This window comes from Globicephala melas, chromosome 13 (genome assembly GCF_963455315.2).
Source record: "Globicephala melas chromosome 13, mGloMel1.2, whole genome shotgun sequence".
Lineage (NCBI taxonomy): Eukaryota > Metazoa > Chordata > Mammalia > Artiodactyla > Delphinidae > Globicephala > Globicephala melas.
Genome location: NC_083326.1, coordinates 55572979 through 55595331, shown reverse-complemented (window position 1 = coordinate 55595331; position 22353 = coordinate 55572979). Strand labels below are relative to the sequence as shown.

Genomic DNA, 22353 nt, shown 5'->3' with positions numbered 1-22353 from the left:
GGTAACTATTACCTTGTCTTTGTTTATGGTTTTATAATCCAAAGTATCATTCCCTTAATACTATACTTCATGTTTCCCACTTCCTGAATTTGATATATATTTTGAGATTCTTAAACTACAAATTTCCCCCTCCATCCTTTCTCTCTCTCCCACCCCAGTTTATTTTATTCATTTTGTTTGTCTGTTCTACCTTGCTACTGCTTATTCTTTAGCAACTTGCCTGGACTAGCTCTTTAGATTATGCATTCCCTACAACATGTATCTACTGACTTCTCTGCTTCCTCTTTTTAAATTCTTGCTTTTATTTTTAAACCTGGCTTCCTTAGGTTCACCCTGGGGTCATCATAGTTTAGTGATTAGCCAGTGATTGGTCAGAATATTTTCTAAATACTTTAAACCAATAAGTCTTCCACTTTTTTCCAATGGCATCTGTCTATGAAGGCACACTTTCAAATTTCAGGAAGTTTACAAATCAGCCTTAGCTTTCAATTCCTGCTTATGCAGGGTTTCAAGGTCAGCCACAGGTGAGTGACCGAAGTCCTTTCTTTTCTTAGGTCTTTTCTGGGCATGTGCACAGCCTTGTGCATATATGAAGCCTTCTAGGTTCTTAAGCAGCACATCAAAACTTTTAAATATCCTCTATAGCCATCAAATTTTCCAGGTCTTTCTTTTAAATTTTGGGCCAGGCTCTTGTTTTGCTCCAACTGAAATTATAACCTCAGGTAGCTATGATGTTAGCAATTTCAGCCAATTACTACTGTTTTTGGTAACAACCCGGGATAGGGGTTTTTCCACAGAATTGAGCTCCCAGTCAGATCAAATAGTATCAACACTCTGGGGATGGGGCTTTTCCAGGGAGGTGAGAGACCAGTCAAAACATCACCATGCACTGAAGATGATGCTTTCAACCGAGCTCCATGAGGTGCATCTCCTGTGTTGGTTTTGAGGCTTCTGTGGTGTGTGGCTGCTATGCCAAGGAGCTGAGGAGCATGGGAATGGGGGTGACTACATTCAGTACTTTTTCTTGCATAAAGAATTTTCAGTTTGTTCTCTGAGTTCAATTTCCAGAGTTCTGTAATGGTTGATGTTGCCAGTAGTTCTGCCATTGCTTTTGTGTAGAATAGGACTCACTGAGGTCCTTCCTCTGTCATTCCAGAAGTCCCACTTCATATGTGAAGTTTCTTGCTCTGTCATCTTGAATAATATTTTCCTATAAACTTTATGGTCATGAGAATTGAAAACACCTATGCCAACACAAAAATTTGAACATGATTGTTCATATCGGCATAATTCATAAAAGCCAAAAAGTGGAAACAAACCAAGTGTCTGTGAACTGATGAATGGACAAATTAAGGTATAAACCCATGCCATGAAATATTATTCAGCCATAAAAAGGAATGAAGTACTGATACATGCTACAACATGGATGAACCTTGAAAACATCATGATAAGTGAAAGAAGCCAGTGGGAAAAAGCCACAGATTATATGATTCCATATGTATCAAATGTCCTGAACAGACAAAGACAGAGACAAGAGGTAGATTAGTGGTTTCCAAGGGTTAGTAGTAAGGAGGAATAGAGAGAGACTAGTAATGGGTACAGGAATGTTGACAGGGAGGGGGAATGAAAACATTCTAAAATTAGTGGTTACGGTTGCACAACTCTGTGAATATACTAAAGACCACTGAACTGTACCTGTTAAAAGGGTGAATTTTATGGTGTATGAATTTTATCGCAATAAAGCTTTTTAAAATCCTTTATAGGGTCTTTAGCTATAAGTAAGAGAATTTTGAAATTTTGGAAACTATTTCAGGTCTAGAGTAGTGATCAACTGAGTTCCCCTCTCATTCATTTATGTATTCATTCATCGACTTCACGGGGTGATTCATGGGCAGTGCCTAGCATAAAGGAAGCACTCAGGTAGGTGTTAGTCATCATTAGTCACTTTAAAAATGTAAGGGCTAGTGTACCACTGCGTAACAAAATGAATGAAATACTGACTCCACCTTCTAAGAACTCAAAAATCTAAGGAGTACACAGACATGTAAACAAAAAACTATAACAATGGCAAACGTGTGTGGCACAGAAATATAAAAGACACTACAGGAGTACAGATGGAGAAATAGTTTATTTAGTCAGGGAGAACAAAGGAGGCTTTCTAAAGAGAACTGACTAGAATCCCATTAGACTCAGTGATCTGGAATCATGATTCCAGATTCTCCTGGCAATAGGTGCTCTAACACCTAGTGACCTGATAAATGAGTTGAAGTCAGAGTTCTGTGGGTAGAAAGTGGAGGAAGAAGTGTATTCCAAGCAAAAAACAAAAACAAAAACACAGCATGTGCAGAGATAAAGAAGCATGAGAGTGTATGCATGGTACATGTGAGGAAGTAGCAAAAGGTGATACCAGAAAAGTAAGTACAGAGTTTAGACTTTCTCCCACCGATGAAGAGGATTCACAGAGGACTTTTAAGCAAGAGAGTGTCCTAATCACTAGCAAGAGAAGAGAGATGCACTGGAGGGGACAAGACCGGCCATAGGGAGCCTGGTTTGGGAGGATCAAGATGAAGGCTAAACTAAGGAAGTAATGAAGCAAGAAGGGTGAGGAAGACGTGGAGGAAAGGAATTGTAAGTGTAACCAGGAATCAAAACTGAGAAAATTTGATCATCAACTGGATTTGGACAATTAAGAGGGAAACAGGATAAACACCTGGATATTTGGTTTGGTTGACAGGATAGATTTCAATGCCATTCATCTCAATGTGGAATAAGTAAAAAGGAGCAAATTGGAAAAGGTAACATGTTCATTTGGGGCTTGTGATGAGTATTTGATACCTGTGGAACACCTGGGTAGAAATGCACAGTTAATTGGAAGTTTAGTTTTGAAGGTTAAGAGCTATGGGCTACCAATAGACCTGTGAGCTGTCAGGATAAAGTTAGTAGTAGAAGCCACTGAGCAGATGAGGTTGTCCAAGGAGAGCATGTAGAAAAAACGAGAATATAAAGAACTGTAAATTCTTAGGGAATAAGAATATTCGAGGGCAAGGGAGAGGAATAGGAACCCCCATGTGAGTGCAGGCAAGATTCCCCAAGATATAGGAGATGGGAAGAGAAGACAGAAGTCAGGGAAAGACCAAGGTTCCGTCTCAATTACCTTGAACGTGACATAACTCCTTGAAACCATGGTTTCCTTAACTGTAGGTTGGTATTAATAATAACTAAGTGGTTTGTAAATGGTAATAAATGTCAGCTATTATTATAAAGTAGAAATAACTCAAGAGTTCAGAGCTGCCAAAGTGAGCAACTTGAAAGCCACTTATACTTTCAGAAGGACTATAAAGGCATCCCACATGAAGTTGCTGAGAAGAACGCTGGGCTCGGTTTTACCAAAGCAGGTTGACCAAAAGAACACCCTGCATTAGATTCCCCAAAACTAGTAACTGAGCAGTGTCGCCCACTAAGTACCATTTTCCACACTGAGGCCCAAGGAATCAGAGCCTCTCAGTTGAAGCCGTGAATGCCTGTGAGAGCGAATTGATAACAGAGTCATGACCAAGGACAAAATACTCTCATCTTCAAAACAGAGCAATTGGATTAACCCCAGAGTCAATAAAATGTTTCCTCTGAGTCCTATCGAATAACCTGACATTTCAATGCTTTTATAAGTCGGAATCAAGGCAAAGTGGGAAAAGAAAAAAACCCGGAAATTAGGATACAGATCAATCAGGAAGATGGTCCATCACCTCCAGAAATTCTCCCATTAGACTCACAGAGTCATGAAGCATTTCCTTCTCTGGAGGAAAAAAAATTCAAACCATCTGAAGTTATATTTTTTCAGCTTTATTATCCATTCTAACAAACTTGTATATATTTATATATATTATAACGTGTATATATTATAACTGACAAAATGGTATATACTTAAAGTGTACAATGGATAGTTTGACTGCATGTTTTTTGAAATGATTACCACAATCAGGTTAATTATTACCTCCATCACCTCACCTTTTGTGTGTGTGTGGTGAGAATGCTTAAGTTCTACTCTCCTAGCAAATTTCAAGTACATGACACAGTATTATTCACTCTAGTTACCATGCTGTACATTAGTTCCCCAGAGCTTATTCATCTTGTGGAATTATAATTTTAGTGACGTATTACAGGGTTAATCATTTTCTCTTTGGGGACATTAATTTAAAATGTTGTGTTCCGGACAGAGAAAACAGACTTGTGGTCCCCAAGGGAGAGGGTTGGTAGAGGAGAGATGGATTGGAAGTTCGGGATTAGCAGAGGCAAACTATTATATAGAGAATGGATAAACAACAAGGTCCTACTGTAGAGTACAGGGAACTATATTCAACATCCTGTGATAAACCATAATCACACAAATTTATATATATATATATATATATATATATATACACATAGAGAGAGAGAGAGAGAACTGAATCACTTTGCTGTACAGCAGAAATTAACACAACACTGTAAATCAACTATACTTCATATAGGTTATTATCACTATTCTTTTCCATTGTGGTAAATCAACTATACGCCAATAAAATTAAAATATTTTAAAACATTAAAAAAACTATACTTTAATAAAATAAAAATTTTGTTTAAATGTTGTGTTCCAAGTATTATTGCATTTTCTCTTTTTGCAGTGGCGCTCTTACTGATACACTAGCCAAGTGTGTTTGTCTAGCTGCTCCACAGCCACCTAAGGGCGTCGTCCCACCTTTGGGTGCAGTTAAAGGACATGATAATGAATGGGGCTCAAGCAGGCCAAAATCTCAGTTCAGTTGGGATAAGCCATGAGAGGTTAACTTAGCATAAGCAATCTGGGGAGAAAGTGAAAAATGATGGATGTCATATGAATAGGCTAACATTGATAAATAATTAATCTTACACGAGAGTTAATATTTCTGAATAGGCACACTCCTTTTCCTTCCTAGCACATCAGCTTCCTCTTGAGGTGAAAATAATCACTGCATTCTTTTTTGGAATTTCTTTCATGACTGTTTCAGCGTCAGGAGCACATGTACATACTGTATCCTTTATGTTGACAGCTGTGGGCTCTGCTCTCTAAGTGGACAAGATAAAAGAGTTCATTTCCTTATATTCAGTGTATCATTAAAGAATGCATTGTTTTATCAGGAATGACTCACCAAGTAGAACTATTCAATCTCTTCTGAATGATTTTTCAGTTTGGAATTTGGGAATTATGCCTTATTTCATACCAAGCGGCCAGGGTGAATGATTATTTCAATGATGCTTCATTTCTCCATCTCAGCCAGCAGACAGACACTCATTTCTCAAAACATTGGGTTTTCACTTCTTTTGAATGGAGATCATTTACGAAGCAGCCACCCCCAATGCTGCCCTGATAACCGCTTGGGAGAGCAGCATTTTTTATGTTGGCAATATCATTGCTCTGGGTCAGTTACAAAATAGCCAAAGAAACACATTTGTCACCTCTCAAGTTCTATGTGAAAGTGAACTTTAGGTTATAAATGCGTCTAGCGAAGTCTCTCTTTTCCTAGAAGAAATCTCAAAGGGAAAATTTATTCTTCAGTTTATTTGTTTTTTGGCTGGGATTTTTGGCATGGGCGTTTATAAAGTGGTCCATGGGGAATCTCCATAATGGCACAGGGTCCAAAGGGAACATTGCTAGAACAATCAGTTTCTCTTTTGTGGTAGTAAAATACATAAGAGGTTTCCTTTTGATGTTAAATTCTAGATCTGTTCTAATTTGTCCCCTCCTTCAGTGTAGTTGCAAAAAGTGGCTGTTAATCAAATTCTCAGCTTTTAGTATAAAATTTATAGATTAATTTAGGGAAAATTTAATTTTTGTTACAATATTGGGTTTTCCCTCCAGGATATCTGTTTTCCTCTTTTATTAGGACCTGTTTATTGCCCTCCATAAATTTTTTTTTTTTTTTTTTTTTTTTGCTGTGTTGGGTCTTCATTGCTGCGCTCAGGCTTTCTCTAGCTGAGGTGAGCGGGGGCTACTCTTCCTTGCGGTGCACTGGCTTCTCATTATGGTGGCTTCTCTTGTTGCAGAGCACGGGCTCTAGGCTCGCAGGCTCAGTAGTTGTGGTGCACGGGCTTAGTTCTCCGCTGTATGTGGATCTTCCTGGACCAGGGCTCGAACCCACGTCCCCTGCATTGGCAGGTGGATTCTTTTTTTTCTTTCTTTCTTTTTCTTTTTTAACATCTTTATTGGAGTATAATTGCTCTACAATGGTTAGTTTCTGCTGTATAACAAAGTGAATCAGCTATACATATATATATATATATATATATATATATATATATATATATCCCCATATCCCCTCCCTCTTGCATCTCCCTCCCACCCTCCCTATCCCACCCCTCTAGGTGGCGACAAAGCACCGAGCTGATCTTCCTGTGCTATGCAGCTGCTTCCCACTAGCTATCTATTTTACATTTGGTAGTGTATATATGTCCATGTCACTCTCTCACTTCGTCCCAGCTTACCCTTCCCCCTCCCCATGTCCTTAAATCCATTCTCTACGTCTGGCAGGCAGATTCTTGACCACTGCGCCACCAGGGAAACCCTGCCCTCCATAAAGCTTTATCACTTTTTTCAAAAATTTCTGGTACATTTCTTTTTTGTAATTTCTACTTATTTTATAATGTTTTGCCATTTTGAATGAGATTTTTTTAATTAAAATTTCTACTTGGTGGTGGAAGTATATAGAAAAATTATTAATTTCTCAATTTTTACCCTGTATGTAACTATTTGGGGATCACTCTTATTAGTTCTCATACTTTTTCAGTTGATTTTCTTTTACCTTCCAGCTAATTAACTGTATAATCTGTAAATACTCAAAGTTCACCTTTTCTTCACAATATTTATATTCGTATTTCTTTTTTTATTTTTTCTAATTTCATTAGCTAGGATCTCCAGAATAATGATAAATAACAGCAGCTATATTGGGCCTGCATCTATCTCCTCATCAACTTTAATTTTTAATTGCAAGCAATGTTACAGCAAAAAAATTTTTAATTTAATAATGAAAGAAAAATCGCCCTGAATCCCACGTGAAAACAAACTTTAAAAATTAGTAATAAACACAGACATAGAAAACAAACTTGTGGTTACCAAAGGGGAAAGAGGGGGAGGGGGATAAATGAGGAGTTTGGGATTAAAACATACAAACTACTATACATAAAGCAGATAAACCACAAGGACCTATTGTATAGCACAGGGAACTGTATTCAATATCTTGTAATAACATATAATAGAAAATAATATGAAAAAGAATAGATGTATATGTATAACTGAATCACTTTGCTGTACACCTGAACCTAACATAACATTGTAAATCAACTATATTTCAGTAAAAATTTTTTTTAATTACTAAAAAAATAATTGTCTGTACGTGTATAGAAAGGGTAAGGAAGGACATACACTGAGCTGCTCTGGGTAATTCTTTCAGGGGAGTGGAATTCTGGAGCAGGAATAAGGAGAATGGAGACCCACTTTCTGCTTTGAGCACCTGTGGATAGCTCGGCTTTTTGCAAGGAGCAATTTCTACTTTTATAATTTTAAAATGCATCTGGGACACAACATTATAAATCAACTATACTCCAATAAAAATTTTTTTAAAAAAGACTAATGTCAAATAGCAAAAATAAATAAATAAATAAATAAAATCTATTGGGAAATTTATTAACAGTTGAATAGTTCTGAATTTAATATATCAAATATGAATACATTTAATAACCAGATTTATTACCTTAAGTATAAAGATATTGTATGCTAAGGCTTTTTTCATTTTGCAAAAATATTGACTTAATAAAGAAATATGTGTTCATAAAAAATTAAAAAATGCATCTTGGAAAAAATCTGAAGCGTATAAAGTTGCAAAGATTTGTCTTTGGATATCAAGATTTAGATATACGCACATATTTAACGTCTAAAATTTAAGTTTTGATCACTAAGTTATATCTCAACTAAATGAGATCAAGTTTAGATAAATAGATGATACAAAGATTGATATAGTTATAGATATATAACCACTGTCCAAAACAGATATATAACTTTCTGTCCAAAAACAGAAAGATGGCACAGAAAAGAATTGGGTACAAAGGAAAAGCTTGCAAATTACACAGGGCAGAGGTCCGGGGCAGGGCAGTAGCAACTCTACTCTCCTTCCCAGGCTGCCTTGGAAAATATGATTGAGGAAATTATTTCCTGGGCTGAAAAAATTATACTTGCTCTCTGATGTCATCAGATCTCAATGATTTCCCATCAAACGTTTTCTTTCCTAGACCCCCACGGGGGAGTTTAGCAACCATGGGAGGGCATCTCTAGTATTTGCCCCTGTGTGTAGGGTGCCACGTCGATCACAGTCCTACCCTATCTTATTACCGCCTGCGTGTTAGAACAGGACTAAACCCACACTTTTCGTTGTTCTCTTTCAGGATCTCCAATGAGCACTCCCCCAAACTCCAGATCCGGAGTCACAGTTACTTGAGGGCGGTCAGTGAGGTCTCCATCAACCGAAGCCTAGACAGCCTTGACCCTGCGGGCCTGCTCACATCACCAAAGTTCCGCTCCAGGAATGAGAGCTACATGCGAGCCATGAGCACCATCAGCCAGGTGAGCCCTGTGGCTGCATCTGTGAACTGTACCAGGGTTGGTGGAAAACAAGAGGGCATGACGTGAGGAGGCTGACACCCCCCAGCATGATGCTGATGGGTCTGGCAGGAGGTCAGGTCTAAATGCGGCCTGGTTTGGCCACAGGGGGCTCCTGGTACCAACAGTCTACCAGCAGGGGAGGGGTCCTTGGCAGATGGAGAAAGCACACCAGGGGAGTCCTTGGAAACTCCTTAGCAGTCAGTTGGCACCAACAAAGTAGTCATTAAGGAGTTATTGGATGAGGCTTCGGTTGGAAAGATGTTTGAAGGATAGAAGGACAGGGTAGACATCATTGGCAAAACCAAGGCAGTGTCAAATCATAAAAGTATTAAGCAGGTAATCAAGACAGGGACCCAGGCACGGGAAATGAGATACGATCTATTTAACCCCAACTGGATCCTAGGTGAATACTGCATCTCGGTTATAAGACACAAGCCCACTTCTAAGAACTGGTACCCAGAACTAGGGATGAAGACTCAGTAAAGGTGACTTAATGTTGCATCCGAAATATTCAGCTAAAGTTTCGTGATGGCTCTCACTGATGGTCTCAGAGAATGTGGGAGAGGGTTAGGCTGCCCAGACCAAGGGAGGGTTGAACCTAGGACTCCTGGAGGGCCTGACCCTGCAGCTTTCAGGGGCCACCAGGTGAGCAGGAGGTGGCTCCAGGGCTTCCTCTGGGAGGACAAAAAAAAACCGATATTTTTTTGAAATAATGTTTAGGAGCTCTGAATTTTAATTTATATCACAATTTTTAAAACTAAGCACCATACTATTAACACAGCTCATATGCAGTGAGCAAAACACTGGGCCAGTTTTTGCCAGTCAATGGTGAATAATGCCTAATCCCTGCTCCCCAAGTTTACAGTCTAACGGAGAGCATACAAAAAACGTAAAAGTGCTGTAAATAACAAACGTTGTTTACTTGAACAAAAAACTCTGAGGTATGGGCTTCCCTGGAGACACAGTGGTTAAGAATCCGCCTGCCAATGCAGGGGACAGAGGTTCGATCCCTGGTCCAGGAAGATCCCACATGCTGTGAAGCAACTAAGCTCATACGCCACAACTACTGAACCTGTGCTCTAGAGTCCACAAGCCACAACTACTGAGCCCACATGCCACAACTCCTGAAGCCAGCGAGCCACAACTACTGAGCCCACGTGCCTCAGCTCCTGAAGCCAGCGAGCCACAACTACTTAAGTCCTCGCACCTGGAGCCCGTGCTCTGCAACAAGAGAAGCCACCACAATGAGAAGCCCACGCACAGCAACGAAGACCCAATGCTGCTAAAAATTAATTAATTAATTAATTTTAAAAAAAACACTCTGAGGTAGGTAGGGCAAGAATTAACCATAAGAGCCGCCTTTACTGGGTCAGGCACTGTGCCAACTGCTTCATATTTTCATAATATTAGTTCTTATAAACACATTGTAAGATATATAAGTAACCAGAAGTTAAATGGGACTTTCTTTATGGTCAAAAAATTGTCACCAGGATCCCACATTGAATGAGTAAAAGGTGTTCAGTACCCAGGATTCTAAAGAGGGAGCTTCTAGGCATAGGGTCTAGGAATATGCATTTTCACAAATATTCCAAGGGATTCTAATAAAGCAATACATTAATAAATAGTACTTATTAACATCGTATATATCTGAACTTTGAAAATGCTGGCCTAAAGCCTATTCAAGGAATAATGAATTCTCAAGTGTAGTTAGAGCTCAGAATACTTATAGCAGTGGGAAATCTGTTCTGAATTTTGTCCTGGGGACGTTTTTTGTCCATGGCCTTCCATGCAGAGCCCAGGGGACTGGACTTTATTCATTAGGAATGGGACTGATGGAAGATTAATTAAAACTTCAGCTTTTAAGCAGGCAAAAGATATGATCAGAACTTTGGTGGAGGATAATTAATCTAGCAAAAAAAATGTAGGAAAGATTGGAGAGGATGAGAAAGAGGCTAGAGGCAGAGAAGCCAGTTTGAAAGACACTGTGATCATCAAGGTGAGCATTACTACTCCTGCTGCTGCTGCTGGTGGTAGTGGTGAGGATAGTGGTGGAGATGGTGGTGAGGTGATAATGATGGTGGTGGTAGAGCTGGTGGTAATGGTGGTGGTAGTGGTGATGGTGAAGGTGGTAATGATGGTGGTGGTGATAGACTAAGCACTGAAGCATCTCTGATCTGTCGGAGTGAGACCCCGAGATAGGACCACTGCTCTCATTCTGGCCCTACCATCAAAATAGAGCTCCCTGCTCTAAATGAATTCTTGTAAAGCAAAGCCAGGGACCACAGCAAGACCCCGAAAGCAGGGTAGGGCAGGAGTCAGGGAAAGCTGACATACTGGATTCCAGGATTTGCTGACTGTGCATTTCCTTACTTTAAAGTAATCTCCAAAGGGAATTCCCTGGCAGTCCAGTGGTTAGGACTCTGCACTTCCACTGCCAGGGCCCAGGGTTCAATCCCTGTTCAGGGAACTAAGATCCCCCATGCCGCACAGAGCAGCATGCAAAAATGCATGAATGAATGAATAAATAAATGTAACCTCCAAGAGTATGCATACCTATTTGTGCTAGGTACTGCTGTCCCGTGATACCCACTATCCCAGCTCTTAGGTAAATATTTGGCGCCTCATTTGGTGAAATTTGGACTTGCCTTGTTCTTACTTTTTTCACAGTAAACAATATAATATTTAAAACGTCTTTAAGCTTATCTTTATTCTGGACAGGCTCATGCTCACATAGCCTTCCAGAATTGCAAAACAGTCTACAAATCCCAGGTGTCATACCTGCAGAATACTTCGGTGGGTTTAGAATATTTCGTTGGAAAATGTTTATACACACTTACTGCTTTCATAATTTTACATGGTTAAACCAGGAGAGCAGGTCACTTCCCCATCAGGACATGCTGCCTGCTTTTAGTCCCTACTCTGTAGATCTGACCTTCCTTGAGACAGTGTCACTTCCTGGTGACAACTTAGTAAAGTATCAACAAATCACTGAAGAGGCATATGTGGGCCTTGATCCAGGGGTGGGTCAAGTCTGCAATTCAGTGGCGTGATCATTTCGCCTTAAGTAAAATACAGAAAGCAGAGACATCCTAAATGGATTCCTAATGACACACCATTTTTCTAGTTCCATATTCAGTTTTCAAGTAATAGAGTATCGTGAAGGATAACTTCAAGCTTTCTATCGCAGTCCCAACATTGTCATTATTCAAAGGGAATGGTTTCTTCTTCAAAGCAATCCTACCATACATACTCTAGGCTTTTCAAAAAGTAGTTGGTTTTTGTGATGTCGGATATTTTCTCTCTTACAGATCTTTAGCAGCAGCTCTAGTACTATAGAATTTAAGTACATTATATCCTATTCCTCCTTAAAACCTGATATATTATTGATATATTATTCATCAAAGGCTCCTAGAAACATCAAAGTAAAATGTTGTAAACCAAGAAATTGGTCTAGAATAACTAAATTGTTTGTTTCTGCCATTCATACCTTAACAGAAATGAAACATTCTTAAAAACAGACTGTGCTTGGATGATAGAGAAAAACTGAACCCCTTTTTATATGTTTATAACCTTTCTATATTTTTTTACTATATATACATCTAATAAAACAGGGGCTTTTAAAGTAAGACTTGAGAAGAAAGAATTATAGAAAGTCACATTTTAAAATATATTTGGTATAATAACTGTCATTTCCAAATTAGTTTAATTTACACCTCAATTTATTTCAAGTCCAAACCTCAAATAACTTCATCTGGAATCGTAAACTAGAAGCCCACAGACATATTTTGTCCAGTAACGTGGTGAGTTTCCACAACATTTTTTAATTTTTTCTTAAGAGGGACTCCATTATCTTTATTTATTTTTTAATAGTTTTTTGGCCATGTTGGGTGCTTGTTGCTGTGCGCGGGCTTTCTCTAGTTGCAGCGAGCAGGGGCTACTCTTCGTTGCGGTGCGCAGGCTTCTCATCGTGGTGGCTTTTCTTGTTGAGGAGCACGGGCTCTAGGAGAGCAGGCTTCAATAGTTGCAGCACGTGGGCTCAGTGGTTGCAGCACATGGGCCACAGGGTACGCGGACTTCAGTAGTTGTGGTCTGTGGGCTCTAGAGCGCAGGCTCAGTAGTTGTGGCGCATGGGCTTAGTTGCTTCACGGCAACTCCCGGACCAGGGATCGAACCCATGTCCCCTGCCTTGGCAGGCAGACTCTTAACCATTGCACCACCAGGGAAGTCCCACATCATTTTTAAAACACAAATGTAATAGGCAGTTATTGTGCTCGGTGGTAATACCAGCAGTTTAGCTGTGATTTTTGACCTAGATCATCCCTTCACTTTATATATATAAAAAAATGGAAACTCAAATAAATTAAGCATCTGTCAGCACCCAGCTAGTCAGTGACTGAACCTAGAAAACCCAGGTGTCCTGACTCCTAACTGGTAAGTTTCTCCAATGTCTGCTGGAATTGGGGTATGGGCGGCAATAATAATGCCAATAACAGTAGTAGTAATTATGAAAATGAGAATAATAGTTACCAAGTATTGCTTACCTGATATAAGCTATAAGCTTTGCATATTATCTCATTAATTTCATAGCAACTATAAGAAAGATCTTTTTTTAATTTATCAAACTCAGTCTTAGAGAATTAGAGTAACTTATCTCATTCTTCCCACTACACTATCTCACAAAACAATATCTAGTATTTATCGAATGCCTACCATGTGCCTTGAAATGTGCACTTGTATATTTCATTTTTTTATCCTTAAAGCATCCCTATGAGGTAGGTATTATTATACGCATTTTAAAGATCAGGAAAATGAGGCTCAGAGAATTCTAGCGAATTGCTCATGATATCGTAGAAAGAGCATTAAACTACTCCTTCTTTCCATATAGAAAATAAATCCAAATGAATTTAAAATCTGAGCACTAACACAAAGTGACAAAAAATTTTAAATTAGGGGAATATGTGTATGATATTATGGTGAGAATTATAACTTTTAATAAAATAAGAATTATAGAAAACATAAAATAAAAGATAGACATCTAATCTAACTAAAATTCAAATATTTCTGTGTAGCAGAAGACACCTTAAAGTTAAAATTGACGGGGGAGTATTTAAACACATCAAGAAAAAAACTTAATGTTCCAGTTGCCTAAAGTGTTTCTACCAATTAGTATGAAAAGATAAACAACCTAAAAGAATTTGGGGCAAAGCTCATGAAATAGCAAATCAAAAGGGAAAAAAGTACCACGTCCAATAAATATAGGAAAAGATGTTCATATACACTAGTAGGCTGGTGAAGATAAGCTGAAATGGCACAACATCACTCTTGACCTATCAGGCAGCAAAAACAGCTACTACCCAGTACTGGTGACCATGTTGAGAAATGAGCTCTGACTTCCTTGCTATTGGGGATGAATTGCTACAATTGTTTTTGAAAGTAACGTGGTAAAATCTACAAAAGGTGAAATAAATCTTTTGGCACGGGAATCCCACTTGTGTAACTTTATAATACAGAAATGAAAGTACCAGAATATAAAGATAAACAAACAAGGAAGTTGGTCATAGCATGGCCTCCAAGGACATACTTGACTCATCATCCACAAAGAGTGGTTAAATAAATTATGGTCCAATCATACTATACGATATCGTGGAGGTGGTGGCTTAGTGTCTGAATCTCCCCGAGTCTCTGTATAAAAGCAGACAGAGCAACTAGATAGAAAAACTAAAAATTCATGGACAACATTTACAACAAAATCAGACGACAAGATACTCCGTGAACCCAAAATGTAAGTAGATAGGAACAAACCACCAGTAGCCATAAGCCTGTGTTGCATCCATATCTGTGCTGGAGAACACAGAGGAAAACAAGGACTTTCTTGATGGATGTGAGTAAAGCAGAAGGAAACCAGCAGCAGGTAGTTTTGTGGGGTGGGGTATGTATTTGAGAATAGCAGCTGAAACTGGGAAGGATTTGCCTTCTCTAAGAGCAGGTAAATTCAAGGGGCCTGCAGTAACATCAGGAGAGGTTGGGGAAATCTGAGCCTATGTATACACTGGAAACGAATCAACCAGTTTTTCCTTCAAGAAGAGGGCCCAGTTCTCAGAAGAAACAGTTGGGAATAGAATCAAATACAAGCAAGATAGAGATAATAGCAAAGAAGAAAAGAGAAGGTTCAGGTAAAAGTTGGGGGAAGGAACAAGAGAATCAGGAAATCTTGGAAAGCAACATGATGCTAAAACAATAGAAGAGGAAGCCCTGTGGAAAATTCAGGGGGAAAATCCTGAATGTATCACCCTCTCAAGGTCAGAAAAACTAATTTTACTGAGAAATGAGGAACAAAAAAATATCCACTTTAAATCACAGTCAAGGTCACTATAATAAAGAAAAGAGAATAAGGAGCAGAATAACATTCCTACAGAAATGAAAGCATGACAGAAAGACACACCCACAAAATAGATCAAAACTGTAACAAACTCTTTCAAAATAAGCTAAAAAACATTAAGAAAATGACATAAGACATGGGAGGAAAAGATATATCTGAATTTTCAAAAACTTAAAAATGATGCCACAGAACTCAGGAAAGAATTAGAAGTAAAAGAAAAATCATTTCAGAAATGAAGATTAGACTGAGGGAATAGAGGAGCAAGTGAATGAGACATTTTATACACTGAGAAAAATAGAACCTGAAAAGGGGGAAGAGTTTTTAAATCAAGAAAAAAAAAGAAGAGTTAAAAAGGATTCAAGAGAAATTGATAAATATGGAAGATAGGCAAAGATTGACCATAGAGATAATAGAAGTCTCTGAAGAAGATAATCAAATCAAAGGACCAGAACAAATAATAAAACATTAAAGAAAACATCCCTGAAATAAAAAGATTCAAAAGAATATACCATGTACCTGAGAAACTGACCCAAACCAATAAATACCAAGACATAGTCTAGTAAAATTACAGGATTTTGAAGAATTAAAAAAAAAAAAAAACCACCACCCCCCGCTTTGGACTTCTAGACAAAAAAAGCAAGTGACTTAAGAAAGAATAAAAATTAAATTATCATCAGACTCTATAATAACAGTAGTTTATGCCAAAATAAAATTGAGTAATATGTTATTGTAGCCAAGGGGGAAAATGTGAACCAAAGATTTTATATCCAAAAAAACTGACTTTCAACTATAAAAAGCATGGGCACACTATTAAAAGCATGGATGAATGCAGGGAATACTGTTTCCATGAGCCCATCCTGAGGCATCTACCAGACAGTGAGCTTTAGACAACCCAAAAGACCAAATGTAAGAACTAGTGGCAAATAAGATGCATGACTTTACTTCTGGACTCTCCATTCTGTTCCATTGGTCTGTATGTCTGCCCTATGTCAGTGCCAAACTGTTTTGATTATTGTAGCTTTGTAGTTAGTTTTGAGATCAGGAACTATAAGTCCTCCAGTTTGGTTTTGGAAATTATGATGTATCACTGTATTTTTCTTCATGTTTCTTGTTCTTGGATTCCAACAATGAACACTAGGAGTTTCAGAAAGAAAAGAGAAAACAGAAGGAAGGCAATTACTAATGAAATAATAGTCCCAGAACTGAAAGACATGAATCTGCAGGTTGAGAGGGCCCACACAGTACCCAACAAAATGGATGGAGAAAGATCCACACAGAGAATGCCATGGTGAAACATTAGATCATTTAGTACCTAAAAGGGATGGGGCAAACCAGCTCACATGGAAAGGCTCAGGAATGAGAAAGGCATCCACTTGCTCAATCATAGCACACATGGAGGCTAAGAGACAGGAGCAAAGCCTGGAAACATCTGAAGGAAAAAGGGATACAGCTAGAATTCTAAATACAAGCATGCTCTCCCTTAACAGTGGAGGTGGGGTACAGACATTTCCATCAATGTGAGGTGGCGCCTTCCCAAGAAAGCACTGGAAGATGTGCTCCACCAAAAGGAGGGAATAAAATTAGGAAGAGGGAACAGGGGCTCCACCACAGGCTAGATAATAAAGGGCACCCCTGGGATGATGGGGAAGGGAGATCCCAGGACAGCAGTGGGCTTGGCAGCCATAGACTGCAGTAGGATAGGAGGCTCCAAGAGGGACGCTTCAAGGGCAGGAAGGAAACCAAGAGGTCTATGAACATATCAAGAGATTCACATAAGCATGTGTTCTGCAATATGGATGCAAACACCATAAAATCCAACTGGAAGAATTGAAAATGGTTGCCTCTGGGGAGGGAGAATTGGGGGTGGGCTGGCTGGGTCAGGGGTCTGCTCTTTGTCTTCATAAGCCATCTAGAACTATTTGACCTATATTTGTGTCTAAGTTGGATGAAGAATCATCTTTTTATATGAGAAAAGTAGTGGCAAGCATTAAATATATAGTTATTTGTAAAACTAAGACTAATGAGAGCTACAGTGGGAGAGAACGTGTAAGTTATATGCTCTGATAATGTCAATCTAGCACAACTATTTTTAAATGAGGGAATAATAGAGACAGCAGATGCAAAAAAAAAAAAAGAATTGTGAACTGTTTTCAGTAATGGTTGGGCAGGTGGTATTACTATGCTACTCTGAGGCTGTTGCGTACGTATTGTGGAAGAAAGCAAATGAATCATTGTAGTATATCCCAATTCCATCATCTTCTGTGTCCTTGAAAACGAGGATTTTTAATATGCGATAAAAGTATACGCATAAATATAACATAGAAGAAGTTACATAAAAACACTGCAGTGTGAATTTGAATTCGATGTATTCATAACCTAGTTTTCTGTCCACTGAAAGGCCTAGGAAGAATGACCAACCCTGTAGCAATGACAGTGAAGCTTCCTGGTACCCAAACTGTGTTCTTGTGATACAATTTACCACTAAAAGAAAAAAGACTTCGTGGAAAAATACTAATTTCAGGACTGGGCAGGAAAGATGCAAGATAAGTTTTGAATAACTTGTCATACCAGATACAAAGGAAGTTATCAAAGACCACTGGTCTCATGTCAAAAGGACCCAGGAGCCAACCTAAGAGGTTCCCACTGGCCACAGATGGGACAGATGAGTTAAGTAAGAATGAAAATAGAAGTGGATTTAAAACCGTCAAATACTTTTAAATCTATGAGTCCATTTTGACACTTTTAAAAATTAATTGGTCATGTTTAGTAGATACAAGAGAACAAATTTATTATCTTAAAAATTAGTAAAGAGGGACTTCCCTGGTGGTCCAGTGGTTAAGAATCTGCCTTCCAATGCAGGGAATGCAGGTTCGATCACTGATCGGGAAACTAAGATCCCATATGCTGCAGGACGACTAGAGAGCCCACACACCGCAACATAGAACCCACACTGCAACTAAGACCTGACGCGGCCAAATAAATAAATATATTTTTTAACTAGTAAATAAAAGGGAAAAGATCAAACATCTGCTGTTACTGTGTGAACTGAACCTACTAACCAAATAATATGAGAGGAAGCATTTCTTTATTTTAAAAAAAATTCCAACTACTGACTGTAAAAGTTGGTAGAACCAAGAATATCACCATTTTGCAACCCCCCATGAACTAATGGATCTAGGCACTGAGCATCAATGACTCCCAACAGCATAAAAAGAGAGATAACCAGACATAATGTGCTTCCTGATGAGAGAGCCCATGACACATGACCTCTAGTCTTGCCAAAGAGATTGAACCTGAGTCTGATCAAGCCTCTGGATCCAACTTTCAAATTTCAGGAAACACAAAGGACAGTGGAACATGCTAAAGCTTCCGTGTGCAGGAAATCAGCAAATCCAGACTCTGGGAAACTTTCCAGGTCAAACGCCCCAGGTGCTTCAATAGATAAATTGTAATATTTGTTAAAAACGGGTGGAGGGAGGCCTGAATATTAAAAGTGAATTAAAAGATATAAATTTTAAAAATGGGTAAGACTGAACTGTAGGGTCTAGGGATGCACACTTAGGTAAAAAAAAACCATAAATGCAAAGCAGTGCTTGCGATAAAACTCAGAGTAGTAATTACTTTTGGAGGGAGGGTGGGGGCTGTGGGTAGGATGGGGTCTATGGAAGGGCTTCTAGGTGCCTGAGAAAATTCTGTTCCTTGATCTGAGTACTAGGTACAAGGGTGTTGGCTTTATTATAATTCACAAGCTATGCATTTATTTTGCATGGTTTTCTGTATCTGTATATAATAAAAACAAAAAGTTAAGAGAATGAAGGGGCTTCTCTGGTGGCGCAGTGGTTAAGAATCCGCCTGACAATGCAGGGGACACAGGTTCAAGCCCTGTTCGGGGAAGATCCCACTTGCCGCGGAGCAACTAAGCCCGTGCACCACAACTACTGAGCCTGCGCTCTAGAGCCCGCGAGACACAACTACTGAAGCCCGTGCGCCTAGAGCCCACACTCAACCAAAGAAGCCACTGCAATAAGAAGCCCGTGCACCCCAATGAAGAGTAGCCCCCGCTCAACGCAACTAAAGAAAGGCTGCGCACAGCAACGCAGACCCAACACAGCCAAAAATAAAGAAATATATAAATAAATTTATTTTTTAAAAAAAGAGAATAAAGGAGAATCCTATTAAGAATATAAGTATAAAATAGAAGTTTAAGTGGAAAAAAACCAGGTTGCAGAATTATTCAATATATTTACTTTATGATTCATTATTTATGAAAAATAGGGTAGGGGGCACTAATACCCTCTGAAAGGTAATCATCCAGGTGTAATTGTTGTTACCTTGATAGGGATAGATACTTTACTATTTCTTTGTGATGTTTGATTAATAGGGGAAAATCTATTAATAATAATAAATATATATATAGTTTGTTCTACTTTGAAATCATTCCAAACTGACAGAAGAGTCACATGTGAAATACAAAGACCTCCTGTACATCACTGACCCAGATTCATACTCATTGATTATTAAAATTTTGCCTCATTTGCTCACTCTCTCTATATTTGACAATTAGTTGCAAACATCATGTCCCTTTACCTCTAAATGCACCTCCAACTATCTCCTAAAAACAAGTATATATTATATACATAATTTTAAAATATGGACATATATAATTATTAGCCTTGAAAATGTGCAGGGATTTTATATCAAATTAGATAAAGTATATGAAAATACTACTTTAAACTGTAAAGAATTATTATTAAGAAATGTCTGTCTCTTTTCCACTTGATATGCCTTAAGGTGATTGAAGTTTAAATAAATTAGCCATTATTGGATTGCATCTTCCTATAACACAAAATTGTCATCCTTTTCAGTATACGCTCTAAGCTTAATTATAGTTTAATCTGTTAAATTTTCAATTACTCATGAATTTGATATTAAGGAAATTTGACATACGAAGTTCTGGAAGGTAGCAGAACTTTGAAGAATGCTCCCACACCTCTATCCCATCAGCTGCAAAGTGGTAAATTGACAGAAGCACCTGGTCTGGCTTTTTTTTTTTTTTTTTTTTAAGGTGGTGCTCAAATCTAATGTAAATTATGGGAATATTAGGGGAATATTAGGGAATATAATAATAAAAACTGATGCTTCGAAAAGGGAAGACCTCATTTGGAAGCACTTTAAAACACATTTATAAACAATTTGTGGACCATATCAGCTTTTATAGAGAAGAGTGAAACCTTCTTTAAATAGTATGTAGATAGTTTGAAAATCTCAGTAGTGCCTTTCAAGATTTTCACATCTGGGTTTGGTCTATTTTTGTGCATGATATGGGTATCTTGCCAGAAAATACAGGGCCTGTTTTTATACTTTGCAGTAAATTAAGTTTCAGTCGATGCAAATTATTTGACGAGCTAGTCACTTCCAAAGGCACAATAAAAATACTAGTTTCTGAAACGTTTGTGCTAAAATTACAGCCCCATTGAAATATACGAACTCTGACCTTAGGCCTATAAAATTGGCCCCTAGGTTTGCATTTATAAATAAGGAAGAATTAGCACCTTGGCGTGCCCTGATGTAAGATTTCCCTGCGCCACGCTTCCCTGCATTCTAAAAACAAAGTTCTTTTTCTTTAGAATTTAATTGACTATTTGGGATCATAAGCTAGATACCATTCTACTATAAGTCTGTCAGGTAGAGGAAATACAATGCGCTGGAGTTTACTGTAAGCGGACGGGACGTTCTTCTGGGGGATGCAGTTTGGAGATGCTCCGAGGGCGAGGTGGCTTCTCCCCCGGAGCAGCGCGGTGTTACGGTCCCCGTCTCGCCCGCAGGTGAGCGAGATGGAGGTGAACGGGCAGTTCGAGTCGGTGTGCGAGTCGGTGTTCAGCGAGCTGGAGTCACAGGCAGTGGAGGCCCTGGACCTGCCGATGCCCGGCTGCTTCCGCATGCGGAGCCACAGCTACGTGCGCGCCATCGAGAAGGGCTGCTCGCAGGACGACGAGTGCGTGTCGCTGAGGTCTTCCTCCCCGCCGCGTACCACCACCACCGTGAGGACCATCCAGAGCAGCACGGGTGAGTGGGCAGAGCTGGCCCCGCGCCCGGGGGCGGCACGACCGCCCCCAGACACTGCACGTGGTCCCCTCGCTGTTATCACACGGTCACCCTTCACCAAACCCCACCCACAGCCCTCGAGGCAGCGCGTCTGCTTCCCTGCCCGCCTCTATCCCCAGCCTCCTCCGGCCACATCCACGCACCCCTTTCTTCCTCCATCTCCATCTCTGGTATCAACAGAGGAGACTGCAACTGTGGGACCAAGAGGGATGGCACAGGGGGAAGATCTTCCCAAAACACCCACACAACATCCTAGGACCAGCACACTCATCCCACCCAACTCCTACTCTCCATCATCAGGCCCTGCCTTTTAGGGGTGTGACCCCTCCAGGAATCAGATACCCTGACTGTTGAGCATCACAGAGTTGGAAAGCTTTTTAAATTCCAAGAGATCCACAAAATGACTCTCCCAAAAGACCTGAAGTACCACTGTGAGAAAATAAGAAACGGATGATGCAGTAATACTGATTGTACACTTTATGAGTTTTCTTTCCTTATAACAGAAGGCAGATTTATTTCACCATTTTAAAACCTCCTAACTATACGCATACAGAGCCTCCTTTTCCCTCTAAACTGAGTTCAGGTTTACGCTGCTACACTGTCTTTTGATCTGATTTTAGTCAGAGAGGCACAGAAGAGCTTAACTGGTTACCATGACACTGGACCTACCTAGGAACATAGCCACGGATTGTGTGTGACAGTGTACGTGTGTTTTATGGGTTTGGGGGTGCTTTTTTTCCATAACATCTGGGTCCAAGAAGAAAATCCCCTCCATAGTTAACTAGTCTTAACTCTGACGGAATTCAGCATTACTCCAATAAAGACTAATGCTACAAAAAGATCATCAAACCAAGAGTCAAGATAAATAAGGATAAATTAATTAGAAGGAGGAGTCTGTGCTAGACTATTGTATTATTCAGGTTTTGTTCTAGGTGCCTCAAATGTAATTATCATTCAGCCTAGCACTTTTGCAGGCTTGAGAATTAATAGGTTGTCAAACCTGAATTAAAATCCTACTAACTAGAGAGACGGGGTTGAGATAGAATTTGCAAATAACCATTAGAGGTGAAACAATATGGCATTCCTTCTGGACCAATGCAAATTGGGATCTCAGGATTAGGGGAAAGATGCTTCTAGACGTTACCCTGGCTCAGCAGCCCCTCCAGAGCCCAGCAGCTCTGGCCCTGGCTGGCTGTCTCCCACC

At 39.3% G+C, this 22353-nt stretch overlaps 1 protein-coding gene across 17 annotated transcripts in view; it reads left to right on the top strand.

The window, feature by feature from the left end:
- Positions 1-22353, top strand: part of DLGAP1 (DLG associated protein 1) — a 1249700-nt gene that overhangs the window by 1062842 nt on the left and 164505 nt on the right. For all 17 annotated transcript variants that reach the window (XM_060310335.1, XM_060310340.1, XM_060310339.1 and 14 more), the window contains 2 exons: positions 8449-8626; positions 20870-21110. In XM_060310335.1, coding sequence (XP_060166318.1) covers positions 8449-8626; positions 20870-21110 — 419 coding nt within the window. The remainder of the gene's footprint in view (positions 1-8448; positions 8627-20869; positions 21111-22353) is intronic.